The sequence below is a fragment of the Petromyzon marinus genome, chromosome 15 (assembly GCF_048934315.1).
Source record: "Petromyzon marinus isolate PM22_M1 ecotype Great Lakes invasive population chromosome 15, UKy_Petmar_22M1.pri1.0, whole genome shotgun sequence".
In the NCBI taxonomy this organism is placed as follows: Eukaryota; Metazoa; Chordata; class Hyperoartia; order Petromyzontiformes; family Petromyzontidae; genus Petromyzon; species Petromyzon marinus.
In genome coordinates, this window is record NC_133681.1 from 10,002,204 (window position 1) to 10,017,480 (window position 15,277).

Below are 15,277 nucleotides of genomic sequence, written 5' to 3' on the forward strand. Positions count from 1 at the left end.
GTATTTGTTATAAGAGATCGGACACCATTTGTACAAAACAAGCTGGAAGAAAGCGGTGACGTGTAGGCTTTTCCGAAAACGGCGGTAATTGAACGTGCGGATCTGCTCAACGACAGAGTATTGGTGCACACCGGTATTGCCATGGGGGAATCCTGCAACTGATCAAAGTCCATTAGAAATCATTGCATGCGCAGCATCATAGGAGCACATCCCACCTGGGCACAGCTTTGGCGGGCTGAGAGCAGCGGTGGGGAAATGGAAGCTCTGCCTTTGCCTGACTGTGCCCTGTGGCTGAGCAGCTTCAGGCTGCAGATGCAAGCTGCTCGTTCGTTAACTCACAACACCCCACTGTATCTTGTCACCCACCCATTCCCGTCAGCTATACAACTATGAACAATAAAGTATGTCGATGCACGAAGGAGCACGGAGTAGTGCTCATCTCTGTTGTCCGATCTGAGCCCATAGTAGACATTCTGCATTCCAATAACAGGGGTCAGTCTGTCAATTTAATAATTGATGTGGACTGTCCACAAATTGATACATCGTTTAGTGACCACACAATGTTGATGTAGACTGAGTTGAATTCTGACTGTTATTAGAACCTGCAAGCTTCTGATTGTTGGTTGAGCAATATAAGAGTTAGTGTTACTAATTGCATCATCATCAATGGTCCATTCACTGTTGGCTGAAGGCCTCCCAAGTAATTGTTGCATCTTTCTTAACAGAGATACAGTACTCTTTTAACATATTTTTAATACCATTGTCATTAGATGCAAATGTACCTGCAGTAATAAAAAAAATTGTATTCCCCATAAATATATTCAGGTGGCATTTTATTAGATAAAATGTATAGATTCTACGCTGATGTTTTAGTGCTTGTTTATAGAGCTATGAATGCAATAACCTTGAATTGGTTCCTTTGAAATATGACATCCTTCCCAAAAAACCATCACGAAAACTTTAACGGTGACAGACTTGGCTTGACTGTGTGCCTCCAAGGTTGACTGACATTAAATGCAGTCCTATGCTACCCCGTAGCTTATTATGTAAACCACAGCGCACAGATGGTTGCTCATATAATCTAGAGTTTTTGGAGATAACTCAAGCTGCAGCCTACATTCTGAGTAAAGCCACACGTGTTGATGGGCGAATACTCAGTTTCAGTGTGTTTCCGTGTTTCAAATGCTTTGCCTCGCATATGCATTGGGATGATAATATAATCAGACCAGTGTACATCGACTTGAGACGAGTCAAGCCAAAGTGTCCCTCTGCGCAAACAGGCAATGATACAGTAATCACCTCCTTTTCCAACCCGGAGCAGGCAGTAGAAATTCAACATGGCTATGGCAGGGACAAGTCCCTCCACAAAACAACTACTCACGTCGCAAATTAAGCAATATTCATTTCATCGACTGTAAAGTAAGGATGATGATGATGATAATGGTGAGCCGAGTTGACCTCTTACCAGGATTATAACTTGTGACCCCCCAACTGTGTGGGCTACATTGTCACAGCACTACCCAACCCATTTCATGTTTGTACGTCGAATGAATAAGGCAGCAATAAAGATGTTGGTCAGGTACCTCTGCATGCAAGTAGCGTGCGAGAGCACTGATCCAGCACTGCTGAGTTTCTAGGTTCAACTCCTGGTTTCAAACTTCTCCGATTAAAAGCAAATTCTCACGTGTAGAGAGTTTACCATCATAGCCTGGGCCCAAATAAATACATCAACAAAATAGTTGAACATTTAGTTTGCGGCTTAATTAGGTATATCCTTTACATTATGAGACCTCCTTTGCCAGTAACAAGATATCGGAATATGTTTTACCCTTTTAACTGGCACAAAAACTGACACCTTTATTCAAGGCATCATGTTTGCAATAACCACAACACAAGCAGTCAAAATGCAAACAAAAAAGACAACTCTGATAATAATATGCACTGTCCTTGAATTTGATTGGTCCACACCCGAGACGGCTTTTCTTAGAGCCTAGTCTCCATTGGTCTTGGACCAGAAGACGCCAAAAGGCGTACAACTCAAAAACAGCGCACTATCAGAGTATTGAGGGCTCGGGGTGAGCATTTACATTATGAGACCTCCTTTGCCAGTAACAAGATATCAGAATAGGTTTTACCCTTTTAACTGGCACAAAAAACTGACACCTTTATTCAAGGCATCATGTCTGCAATAACCACAACACAAGCAGTCAAAATGCAAACAAAAAAATACAATTCTAATAATAATATGCAAACATGATGCCTTGAATAAAGGTGTCAGTTTTTGTGCCAGTTAAAAGGCTAAAACCTATTCCGATATCTTGTTACTGGCAAAGGAGGTCTCATAATGTAAATGCTCACCCCGAGCCCTCAATACTCTGATAGTGCGCTGTTTTTGAGTTTTACACCTTTTGGCGTCTTCTGGTCCAACACCAATGGAGACTAGGCTCTAAAGAAAGCCGTCTCGGGTGTGGACCAATCAAATTCAAGGACTGCATATTATTATCAGAGTTGTATTTTTTGTTTGCATTTTGACTGCTTGTGTTGTGGTTATTGCAAACATGATGCCTTGAATAAAGCTGTCAGTTTTTGTGCCAGTTAAAAGGGTAAAACCTATTCCGATAGGTATATCCTACCTATGATGAAGGAAAATGTTGATTTGTATTGCCATAAACTGCATCACCAGGTGTGTATAGCAGGCATTTTTAAGTGACCCCCTAAAAGGAATTATAAGATGTCACTTTCCAGGGGCAGCTCTCAAAATAGTAATGTTTCACTGTGACAGTTTTATAAAATATATTCCGTAATCTCATGGAATAATGCAAACAGCACAGCTGGAATGTAATGCCCCTTTACCTCTGGCACATCTGAGCTGAGCCACCGTGGGACTCTCATGGTACGGGTGGTTTTCCACTGGCTAATCGCTATGCTTAAGCAGAACCATAATATATACGTTGGCCTCATACAGCATGCGAACCTGGCTATGGGCCAAGCACAACTAGGGTGCCTGACTAATGATACATTCATTTTCCGTGATGTATCAGGACAACTTAAACACAGCGTCGCCACAAGACCTACGCGCGACTCAACCGTTCATTCTGCGTGACATCGGCGGCACGGCCTCTGCTCATGCAGTGGAAAAAAAAAACAATAACCCGTCGCCTTCCCGTGCCGTGCCAGGCTGGCTCAGGAATGGCCCCGACACGGTTCTGACCCGCGCGGTGAAAAAGAGGCGTGAGGTCAGCCAATGGGGGGGGGGGGGGTCACTCACTGGGGCAGCTGACGGTGGTGTTGCAGGGTTTGGTTTCGCGCAGCGGGCTGGCGCACAGCGAGCCATACGACGCCGTCACGCACGAGCGCGTCCGGATCTGGATGCTGTGGCCGCACGTGACGGAGCAAGCGCTCCACTTGGACCACTCCTCCGTATTGAGCTCACTCCCTGCGGAAACAAAACACGTGCAACGTTAGAACAACAAAAAAAAGTAAGGCAAACTACAACAACCGGCACAGAAGGTTTCTCTTTCTAATTCGACTTGATGCTGGTTCTTTGAGTCAGGGGGTAGAAGGTTAAAGGTGGAGAGAAACAACTGCTTGCTCATGTTCCCTGTTAGTAGACGGGCCTCCACTAGAGGGAGTGCAAGATACATCTTCGAGTCGGTAATTTTGCCTTCTCTTCTCTATGTTGGCCCGATGTTTTAGAAGAGGTGGGACTACACACACTTGACCTCACCGCGTGCAGACCTGCTGATGTGCCCGTGGTGCATCGGTTTGTATTTCTGGGTGAAAAGAGGTGGGAGGATTTAAGATAGTTGCACCAATGTGCATTTGCAGTGCCAGGAGATCTCTGGATTATAAATCCAGTGTGCTAACCATTGCACCACCGCAGACTCCTTTTGACTGAAATCGAATGCCATTAATCGTACGTTTTTGGCGTAATGTCTCAAATGTCAATGAACCCATCGATGTTGTCTAGAGCTGGATTTAAATGTTCGAACGTTGTTGCACATTCCCTTGTTGTATTCTTCAAATGTTGCAAAGCATGCAACGCTAAACAATGTAACTTTGCCGCTTATATTTTTCAACACGAGGTGATTAAAATCAATCACAGCTTATGCCATTAATTGTATACAGACGACAGTCTCTAGACTCAGCAGCTGCCCTCCCATCTTTCCTGTATGCCTGGCTCATGGAGCCCAGTAAGGCATCTTAGACAAGGCAATGTGCACATTCAGCCAATGAAAAAAGTAGGCATTTCAGCTAAGTATTTCAGAGAAGTATATATATTAGAAAAAAAGTAAAATTACTCCGGTAAGGACAGATTCATCCAGTTTTATATATATTATGCATATCCATGCCATTCCATGCTGGCATACATTAAGCAAAAAATCTACCACGTACAATTATTACCCCCATCCCTGCTGGCTTTTACACCTGATTGGCTCACAAGTAACGACATTACATTTAAATCTCTATTTAAGACTGAAACAGGAGGATGTCTCCACTGGCAAAACGTTGCACTTCAATTGTAAATGTTGTGGGTTTACTCTCCAACACACTGGTGTGCTGTACTAGTAACGAATTGGCATGTTCTGTTTATGTGACAAACCTTACTAATTGGCAGTGTCGGGTGGTGGCGGGTTTAACGACACATTTATATATTTACGCGATTTAGCTAGAAAAAAAAACTCTTATGAATAACATTGGTTGCGAAAGCTTACGTGTTAAACGATAACTATTACCTTTGCGTTGCTATGATAACCCCACAAAACTTCATCCAGACAATCACAGTGCACGTGGAACATATTTTGTTCAAACACTTTTTTAACAATAGCTGAATGCCGCAGACTCATATGCAACATTACTGCACCGAATACAGCGGCATATGAAACATTGGGGCGACACAAACTAAAACATTGTTATTCACAACAATGTTCAAAAAAAGTTGCACTGACTGTATATTTTACAGAAGGGCAGGTATGTGCTCATTAATAACCCATGAGTGCACATATTCATTCATTGCACATAGATACAGCAAATAGGAAATGTTGAGCCCTTGGCAAATGTATAAAGGGTGCCACGGTGGCGAGACGTTAACTACCTCGCCTGGTGTGCAGGAGGTCGTGGCTTCGATCTCGACACTGACACCTGTATATTTCGAGTTTGCATGTTCTCCCTGTGGTCGCGTGGGATTTTTTTCTCCCGGTCCTCCGGTTTCTCCCTCAACATTTAGAAACATGAATTTAGAATATTTGACTGCTATAAATGTCCACATGATAGCCAGGTAGCTTCTGAAATAGAGCTATATAGCTCAGTGGACCTTACCTGGTAAAATAACAACTTACTTAGTAGTTTCGTTTATAAATTACATATATTTGAGATTTTCTTTTTAAAGCTACATGTTGGCAGTTATTTTAAGAAGTCCAGATTTTTATTTTATTTTATTTGAGAATATGGCCACCTGGTTGATGAGTCCATGAAGAGACAGATATACATTATTATATCTCTGACCCTAATGCATTACAGTATCTCTGGATCATAACACGCACTTTTTTTCCCTAAACAAAAGTTTTGGGTGCATCGTCAAGGCAGTTGTGTTGTGTGTGTGTGGTGTAGAGAACATAATGGATACTGGGCACAAGTCTTAGGGTTAATGTTACTTTCCAGAGCATTTGTTTTAACCTGGAGAATATGGTAATATCTCCCAGTGGGAGTAACCAAATAAATTACTGCAAGGAAGCCACATAAGGTGCACTCACTCCCAAATCACTCGTGTTCATTGGACCGGGTGTAAATATTTTTAGATAGTTGGAATTGGAGAAAAAATGTAATTAATTGAATGAACAAGGAAAGTGGCATGTATTGGAGCCTTTATATGTAGATAGCATATCATTTGTGTGTGCACCAAATGTTCTGAAAATGTATTCAAAGTATAGCGCTGCTTAATTTGTTCTGAAATCTGGGACATTTTACACTGTCTTGTGAGAATATTCAAGGGGCATATTAACATATGTTTAATTATTATAGCACTCTGAGAATACAACAAAAATGTAGGTGATTATTTGTATATTGAGTAGCGATGGTGGTGGTATCATATGTTAAATTACAAAAGGAACTCGATTTAATAAATTTTGCAGATTGCTATACGGTGATAGTTTATACCGACAATTTTATTTTTGCTGTAGCATTCAAGGAATTCTGCAGGGAAGTTATTTAATGTTTGTGAAAAAAAAACTGATTTCATGAACAGATATTTTATGCATTTGACCAGAAGTATGTCTTGCCCGTGGGCAACAGTGCTCGTAAGCGAGATTATAAAAAAAATACACATGACATTGCCGCATGTTCAAGGCCAATACTCAACAGATGATATTATAAGTGACAGTGTGCCATTTTCATAGACGCAAACGTGTCTCCCTGCTTAAATTATCACGTCTCCATCGGTGGCCCTGAGCTATTGGTGGAAATTTAATATTCCTATGATGGGTCCAGTCTCTGCACAGGATAACCGCATTGTTTTTGTGTTTACAAAGTGGTACTTATTTTATGAACCCCAAGATTAATGATTTGCCGACTTGACCCATGACCTGGATTTTGAGCTCGCAACTTTCTCATTGTAATATGTACATCGAGATTAGCAGAAAATGTCTCCATATATATCGGCCTCTCCATGTAAAAATAAACAACTCAAAGTACGTTTTACAAAACCCATCGGGTGCACAGCCTTGAGGAAATATATAATTTAAGGAGCATTGGTATACACGTTTCCTTATATAGATTGAATGCTGGTTAAATTAGTTTGCTTGTTTTTTTATCAATGCTGCTAAAATGATGCACACCCATCAGGTCACGTGGTCAATGGGGTGTAAACGAAAGTGTATTTTTTTTGTACGTGGAGAAACATATATGAAAGCGATATTATCTGCTCATCTCTTTTTCTCAATATATATTCTCCACAATGATAAAAACACGAGTCGATAACCCTGAGCACGATGACGTTAATAGGAGTACATATTTAAAAGTTCGAGAAAAGTTCAAGAGACACGTGTCAATCTTCTGGAAACGTTACAGCCACCCATTCAGTGTCACTATCTATTATATGTCTTCTGGACTTCTTCCACGGCTTCAATTCACTTCAATTTGCATCGATTACACGAACATTCCAATAGAACCAGTTACCCAGTTAGCTTTGGTGGCAATTGCCTGCAGCCACGAACAATAAGGTTATTGTCGGGGTGCAGAGGAGCCCAGTCAGCAGTCAGTCAGGTAACTCAATGCATTGACTCGTTTTAAGAGTGTTGTGATATCATATGTGATCTATATTCCTGGTTCTTTCGGTAAAGTCACGTAGAAGGGAAACAATAAAATAATACAAATATATTTTCTCGGAAAAGTTACGTAGAAGGGAAACAATAAAATAATACAAATAAAATATTATTTTGTTTCCCTTCTACGTGACTTTATCGAAAGAACCAAGAATATGACTCCCTGCAGTCACGACAGCTTTAAATCAAAAGATATGTGATCTATCAACAGTTTCACATGATCTAACTATGCCATTCTCTGGAAATTGCCAAACTGAGAAGTAATCAGCAGAAACAGCTCATGAGAAAGGCACAGGGTGTGAATGTAAAGTCTGGCTTTCGTAGGTTGTACCCACAAAAATACACAAGCATTTTACTTGGACCAAAAGACATGTCTTGCTCGTCCAAAGGAGAGGGTCCTAAGCAATTGCATCTTCTCTGACCGGCATGTCTTCAGTCTCATCTCTTTGGCTGGAGGTTAAGAAGGCAGTCCTGACATCCCAGTTCGCACCTTGTCACTTCCATCAATCGGACAATTAGGACTCTAGCAGACAACTCACTTATGCCATGCATGCGACGTTGTGGATACAATTATACGCATTTTAAATGCTATTCCTCAAATCGCTTCCGTCCCATTTTCCATGCAATTATTGTGCACCAATAAAATCAATTAAATCCTCCTTTTTGCTACATTTGCAAATGGAATTTTCAGCAGATAATTATATTTGCATATGTCTTATAAAATGTATTCAGCATATTTACAATTACAGTGCAAACATACCAATTGCAGTTAATAACAATCTCATACTTTTATTTAATTATCATGCATTCTGTTGCTGCTGTTCATGGAACTGGCTGAATATTGCTAAAGGGGAATGTGGTTGCTACTCGCTTGGACATTTCTAAGTTTAAACCCATCATGGCTCGGGGTTCATTAAAACGTGTACCAAGTCGTCCACAGTGGCTGTATAATCTGATCCAGTTATATATATCCCATACCTGTCAACCCATACGATTTATCCATATTCTTGTACAGGGATATTGAGTTTTCAGGTCCAAACGGCATACAGCCGTTTCAATACTGGCATTTTTTTGTCTATTTGTTCGTGTTTCTTCGTTGTTATGGGACTTTGTAGGATGAACGTTGAGATTTCTAAGAGCACTGGGTGACCAATAAGGTCTGAATTGGTCTGTAATAAGGTAGGCACTGATAAGGGAATGACAGATATGATATCCCACTGCTTTTTAATGACCTTGTTACTTTCTTATCTTGTTACAGCTGTTGATTATTGAGAATGTGATCATTACATTTCTTACAAAGTAAAGCATTCACATATTGAATAAGCATACTTAGATTGGTGGAGCACACATTAACGCTTTAATATTTTAAATGTAATTTTCTTCATGATTCCTCGTTATTTTAGAGGCGTATCTACAGTATGCATGGATAACCCTCTGCTTTGAAGAGAATGGCACTTACCGGATTCCCACCACTGACACATGACTGCCAAAGGAGATGAATGCTGACCCAGTATTGCAGAGGAGAGACACTTTGGATTTGAAATCACTATTACTTTGAACCTACAATTTCGAGAGATAACAAAAAAAACGAGCTAAACATCTATCCTAGCAGGGGCAACAGCTCACTTGGCATTGTCTACATATCCCAGCTTCCACCCACAGCACGATAAAACAATTCTGCAATTCTTATATTATTAATACTACAGTAAATATTTCAACTACAAAAGTCCCTTTTGATTAAACATTTCGGTTTTTTCAAAGGTGTCCAAGGGGGGTCAATTGTCACGTGCATGGCAAACGTGTGATGCCGCAAGCGTGCAGAAGCACCGATCCCAAGACCCCCAGTGCGACCCGACTTTCAGTGTGAGCCCTGTGCACAGCCAACCTGAATGCGAGCTGTAGGATGAGCCGACATAGGGAGCAGGCCGTGTCTCCCTGTTGCGGAAATCCACCGAGCGCAGGCCGTGGCTTCGAAGGGCATACTTTGTCTGGCTCCTTCTGTCTGACGAGGAGAATAGAGAAGATATGGATTAAAAACATTAATAGAGTATGTGTTCATGTACAGAAGGGAGTGGGGGGGGGGGGGGGCAATTTGAACCAAATACTTTGGAGATGACATTTAATATGCTTTACAGCATGTCGTATCAACTATATGAATGTCATTTTTTCTGCAGCGGTTTCGATGTTTGCCCATTGGCGCTATGATGATATAACCTGTAATGTGTGTTGAAAAAGATACTTACTTGGCAGTGCACTGCTAAGAAAACTAAACTAAAAATAAGCTTTTTCCGTTTATTTAGAAAAAATAAAATCCACAAAACATATATTTAACAAGAGATTAGTTGCTCATGCGTATACCATACTTTCTTCAATCCCATACATGTGCCCAGTTGCATGGATATAAATATACATATTGTAGGTATGGATGATGCAACTATGAATATTGCAGATATCGAGGGACATCTATGAAGATTATAGATTCCAAGTGATTACTTCATTTAATGAACCAGTATATACATTTTGACCTAGACTGAATGCAATTAACAAGAGGATGGAGTTGTTTTATTATTAATTTCATTTTTCATACGTTTCATGCTGTTGTGAATGAGTGAATCACATTCCCTTGACGTGATGCTTCAATATATTGTGCCTTAAGAAAAAAAATCAGTGTAGATTTATCGCAATTACATGCATGATAAACAAGCACAGTGACAACGAATATGGCAGAAATTCTGAAAAGTGTGCAAAGAAGCATGGAGAGATGATCGATGCTTGGAAACACACAGAGAAACAAAAATGTACGCATCAGAGAACAAACACAACTTAGGGACATAATAATTGTAAAGATAAGTAAATGGGCTTGGGCAGGACACGTCGCTGGAAGGAGTGATGGCCGATGGACAAAACTGGTGACGATGGCAGCTAAAAGAGAGAACACACCCAAGAGGATGACCACTGTGGACATTTAGTGATGAGATCAGTCTACGTGCAACAGCTGTGTGGACGTTGGCAATGTAACCATGGGGGATGGTGTCGCATTTGGAGAGTCGTTATCCAACAGTAGATAGAGCAGGGCCGATGATAATAATGATAACTGTAAATGATATGGCATTGTTACTATAACTTAAGTTGCAAATTGTTGCAGGCATTTCTGCATAATGGTTTCTTTTCACATCTTGACAATGTTCAAGACACAGCATCTGACTGATTCTCCCCCATCATTATTTTTCTGGGGCACATGTGCAGTATTCATATCAATTGGACAAACAGGAATATTCACCACAAGAGTTGAAGGAATGTTATGGCTAGTTTAAAGATAATTGTCACACATTAGTGCTCTCATAAAACTAGGTCGTTGAACATATATGCCCATTAATGTAACAGAGAGCCTCTTAATAGGAATGTGAGTGGAGTGTATCTTTAAATGTATTAGCTTCCCGAAAAATACAATAATGATTGTATCAATATTTGCACTCAAAGCCACGTATTATCTTGGCTAATATGTAAAGATATGTAATATGATGTGTTCATTTACGTGCATTATACTTCGAAATTCAAATCGGCACAATTGGTGGGATTTATTGATCTCACCATTATTATCAGATTATTGTATGCTTATAGTGAATATTATCATTGCTATAGAGAATGTATTACTGTTGATAATATTTGTCATTGAATGCCGACTTCAATACAAAAGTTAGGAAAAAAAGCTGAGTATGATGTTTTAAATGAATTAATATGAATGCTCGTGTGCAGTTGTGAATGTATAAAGGAAAAAAAAAGTGTGGTCATGTTTAGAGACCAGTATAACTTAATGTAAATTAACCAACTATGTGATTTGCATGACGCTATAATTACACAATACATTAATCATGTTTGTGCAGGGCATTTGTTCCATCTCTTATTATAAACCTCTTGGCTCCTTGTCAGAAACACCGCATCAATGTTCCAAATGCAGAGTGAAGAGAGAGATTTTAGTTATGTAATAACAATGATGATTCACAAGCCAACAATACGGTAAGAGTTGAATCTCATTAAAATATTAACACAGCACACAATGACCATGTGTATGAGTATACTGACAGTGGCTAGCACTTGTATTAACAAATCATTGCGTAACAATACAATAATTAATCTTACTTAGCTTTTTACTCCCAAAGAAGATGCAATTGAGCCCTTGTGTTTCATGCAACGCTGGGTCTATGTTGTGGCTTGGGACACCTGGTAATTTATTACGTGGCATATGTAAATATTTCACAACGCACGTGGATAATATGGCTTGTGATTCTTTTTCTGTACACATTTCTAATGCTTTGAGTCACCTATGGGGTTTGGAAAAAGGACGATTTATACATATTCTACTTACACCCAAATATCGACCACTGCGGCTGGCCTTCGGAGACTCCACAGTCTTTGCTTTGCCACCGGCAGTGACATTTAAGTACCATTTAGGATAACAAACAATGCCTCGTGCGTTGAGAAAAATGTGATGCAGATATATTGACTTGGACTCAGTGTCCCAAAATCCGAGTGTCTTGCCTCCCTGCTGAATTGAACATGGAGTGGTGGTCATTTAAATTAGCAGTCCTGAACCAGCAGCAAAAAATTCTAGATGGGGCCATTTGGGTAACTACTGCCGACTTTGCAAAAGTAGCATTCATTTAATTGACCCCCAGATGGGTGATATATATATATTTTTTATCAACCTCCCACTGGATTTTGAACTTGCAACCATCACATTACATGACCACGTCGCATATCCAACCATAGCATATCTGCCAAGACCAATTAACTGCCCTACCCAATGCAGTATCTGTGCACACAGTTAGATTACTAGATTATTTTGCTGCAATAGATTTCCACATGATAAACCACTTCGTTGAGCTAACGTTTGCGGCTTCTAAAAAAGAAGCCAATGGCTCAGTGGGCTTTTCCTGGTAAGATAAAGAAAATATTTTTTTTTACTTTGCACTCCTATCGTGTTCTTGTATTGTTTGCTGTTGTAACGTTCTGACCCTCCCCTACTGGACATCTGTTAAAAAAAGGTTTGTATCTCATAGGATTCCTCCAGCATGCATACATATTCTGATTCTGTAACTGTCATTTGCCAAAGGTGTTCACAAATTCGTTCCTTTTCACACATCTGGCTATGCCTCAGCCTCCGGCGAGTCGGACGTGGGACTTTGCTATGCAATTGTCCCGCGGTGTGGCTGGAAGGTGCTTCACAAAACCTCGGCTCCCAGCCGCCGCCGCCGCTGCTGTGCGTGTTCTTACTGGGGCAGTCCTGCTCGCCGCAGCCGTCCGTCTCCTCCGCCGAGCCCTCGCAGGCGTGAGGGCAGCGCGCGTCGCACTCCCGCCTCCGCACCCGCAGCCCGCCTCCGCACGAGCGTGAGCAGGCACCCCACTCCGACCAGGTTGCCCACCAGCCTGCCAACATAAAGACGAGTCAAGTGAATATTTCTAAACTAAACTATATATTTTAAATGCGTTTTTTTGAAGGTAAGTCGCGCTGGGCTATAAGAGCTCGTTTTCAGAAGAGACCTGGCCACAACGTATAGCCGAAGTAGCTTATCACGTGGAAATTTATAGCAGACAAATATTCTAAAACGCATGTTGATTCTAAATGTGGAGGGAAAAATCGGAGGACCCGGAGAAGAATCCGCGCGACCACGGGGAGAACACGCACTCTTCAATTATGAAGGCATCAGGGTTGGGATCGAACCGGCAACCTCCTGTATGCTAAGTGAGGTAGTTCACATCTCGCCAACGTGCCATTTATATAGGTTGAACTTCATTTGCACCATACGTAGCCAGTCGGAGGTGTGGAGCAAGGAGAACAAACAAAACGCAAAAAGCAATTTTGGGGTTTTCAATCTAGATTTAAAAGTGCATAGCTCCAGTGGCTTCCGAATTATTATCGGAGTGAAGAGCATTCCAGATGGCCGCAGAAGCGCATCTGAAAGTGTGCAATGCAGTAGCCATCTTTGTTTGACGATGAGCCAAAAGCCGTTGCGAGGATGACCGGAGTTTGTGTGATGCTTCTTGGTGAGATCAGCAAGGCGTTGTGGTTCATTTGTGGCCAGCACTTAAAAATGTCCCCCGTATAGCCTTAACAGACTATCGTGGAAAGTGTTGTTAGTGGACACCCATGAAGGCACCCCACACGAGGGTTTGGTTGGCTTGCACCGTGCCTGGCCTCCTTTGTCTCCCTAGTAGCGATGATGAAATATGGCACCAGATACTAATTTGAGGCATCGTCGACCTAGGGGAGGCCCAGAACTGGTTAAGATGATTGTCCCTGGTGTTGGCCGTGAGCGGGAATCAAACTCATGTCTCCAGGTTTGTAGCACCGCATGCTCACCACTAAACTACCACAAAGACAAAGATCCCCCATATAACCTTAACAGATGGTTGGGGTAAGTGCTGTTAGCAAGCACCTATGACGGCCGGCACAGCACACGAGGGGGTGGGTGGCCAGCACCACGCCTGGCCGCCTCTGTCTCCCGACTGGCGATGTATACAACACACTGCTCCAGGTACTCAATTGAGGCTGAGTTGACCTAGGGGAGGCCAAAGACCGGTTCAGATCATCGTCACTGGTGTCGGCTGTGAGCGGGAATCTACTAACACACACAGCCACTCAGAACACAGCCCGCTACTACACACAGCCACTTAGCAGACAGCAATGTGGGGACATCGGAAAAGAACCCATGCAGAGAAGCCTGTTCCCTGTGGAATGTAGAACAAGCCCCATGCATTCGGTGCAAATTCTGGTCACCTATCCTGCACAGTACCATAACAGGCCTCTTCCATGGGTGATTTGTGCTAGCGGCCAGCCTGCGGTGTGAAATTGATGCGTGGCGGTGTAGTGAGAGCTCACGGAGGATGGAGGCAAGACCCGTGCTGTGTGTTTATGTCGGCGTGCATTCGACGAACGCAGAATGCATCATCTCACCCAGAAATGATAATCCTTTCCACTCTGTCCAATTTAATCCCCGATTGGTATTTTGCCGTCGTGTCACAAGTCAAAGTATTCATTTAAATATCTCACAAAACAGTGCAAATCTGCATGTAAGCTCACAGCCCACAGAGGCAGATATCACAGGGCTCCATCTGAGATCCCTTTAAGCAACCTCTTATTCACACAGTCGAGGAAATCACTTTTCCACCAGCTTTTACGCGTTGGAAACATGTGAGAGTAATATTATTTGCATGACAATTAACTCGGTACTATAATTTACAGAGCCAGCATGTAGCCAAATTTAAGAATCAAACTTACCATGATATTTTTTTTGTGCAGTCATTGGTGACCTCACTGAAACCATCAACTCGAAGCACTGGAGAATCCGGTTTAATCACAAGCATTTGCCTGGATTCAAACCCAGCATCTCAGTGGTACCTCTGAGGCACCCGGCGACCTCCGATACTTTCTTTAATGTCAGACTTTGGAGGCATATGTTCCCTGGTAGTTGTAAGGCTGATTATCTCCTCTGGCTGGCATGAGTGCACGACAATTTTTCAAATGTATGCCAACATTACGGACCTAGCTTCCATTTTATTACAACTTTAGTCGTGCACGTCTTGTTATATGTCTAGTTTTAAGTCAGGGCTTGAAAAATTACACTTTGTTTCATTCTGAAGCTAGATCATTAGAATGCATGAGCGGGGCTAGTGGTTGAATTCAATTTCTGGCACTTGAGTGCAATGGGTGTGCAAATCATAAAGCGTCGCATAATATAAGGCATTTGATATGAGCACTGATCATATAATTACGAGTGGAAATGGATAAATTAGAGTAATTATGAGAGAGAAAAAGGTGTGATTATTAATATGCAAAGACGAGCATGTGAGTGAGTGACACTTCCACCCTGCTGATCTGTGAGGTGGCCAAGGTATTGCAATACAACCAGAGAGGTTTCTAACCTCTCTGTATTCATGTTTTAGCATTAGCACCTTGC

General features: G+C 41.7%; 1 protein-coding gene across 11 annotated transcripts in view; it reads right to left on the reverse strand.

The window, feature by feature from the left end:
- LOC116942649 (adhesion G protein-coupled receptor B3) overlaps positions 1-15,277 on the reverse strand; it is a 153,706-nt gene that overhangs the window by 107,409 nt on the left and 31,020 nt on the right. For all 11 annotated transcript variants that reach the window (XM_032954825.2, XM_032954820.2, XM_032954828.2 and 8 more), the window contains exons 3-5: positions 12,594-12,746; positions 9,205-9,321; positions 3,269-3,436 (exon numbers count right to left, since the gene is read on the reverse strand). In XM_032954825.2, the coding sequence (XP_032810716.2) occupies positions 3,269-3,436; positions 9,205-9,321; positions 12,594-12,746 (438 nt within the window). The remainder of the gene's footprint in view (positions 1-3,268; positions 3,437-9,204; positions 9,322-12,593; positions 12,747-15,277) is intronic.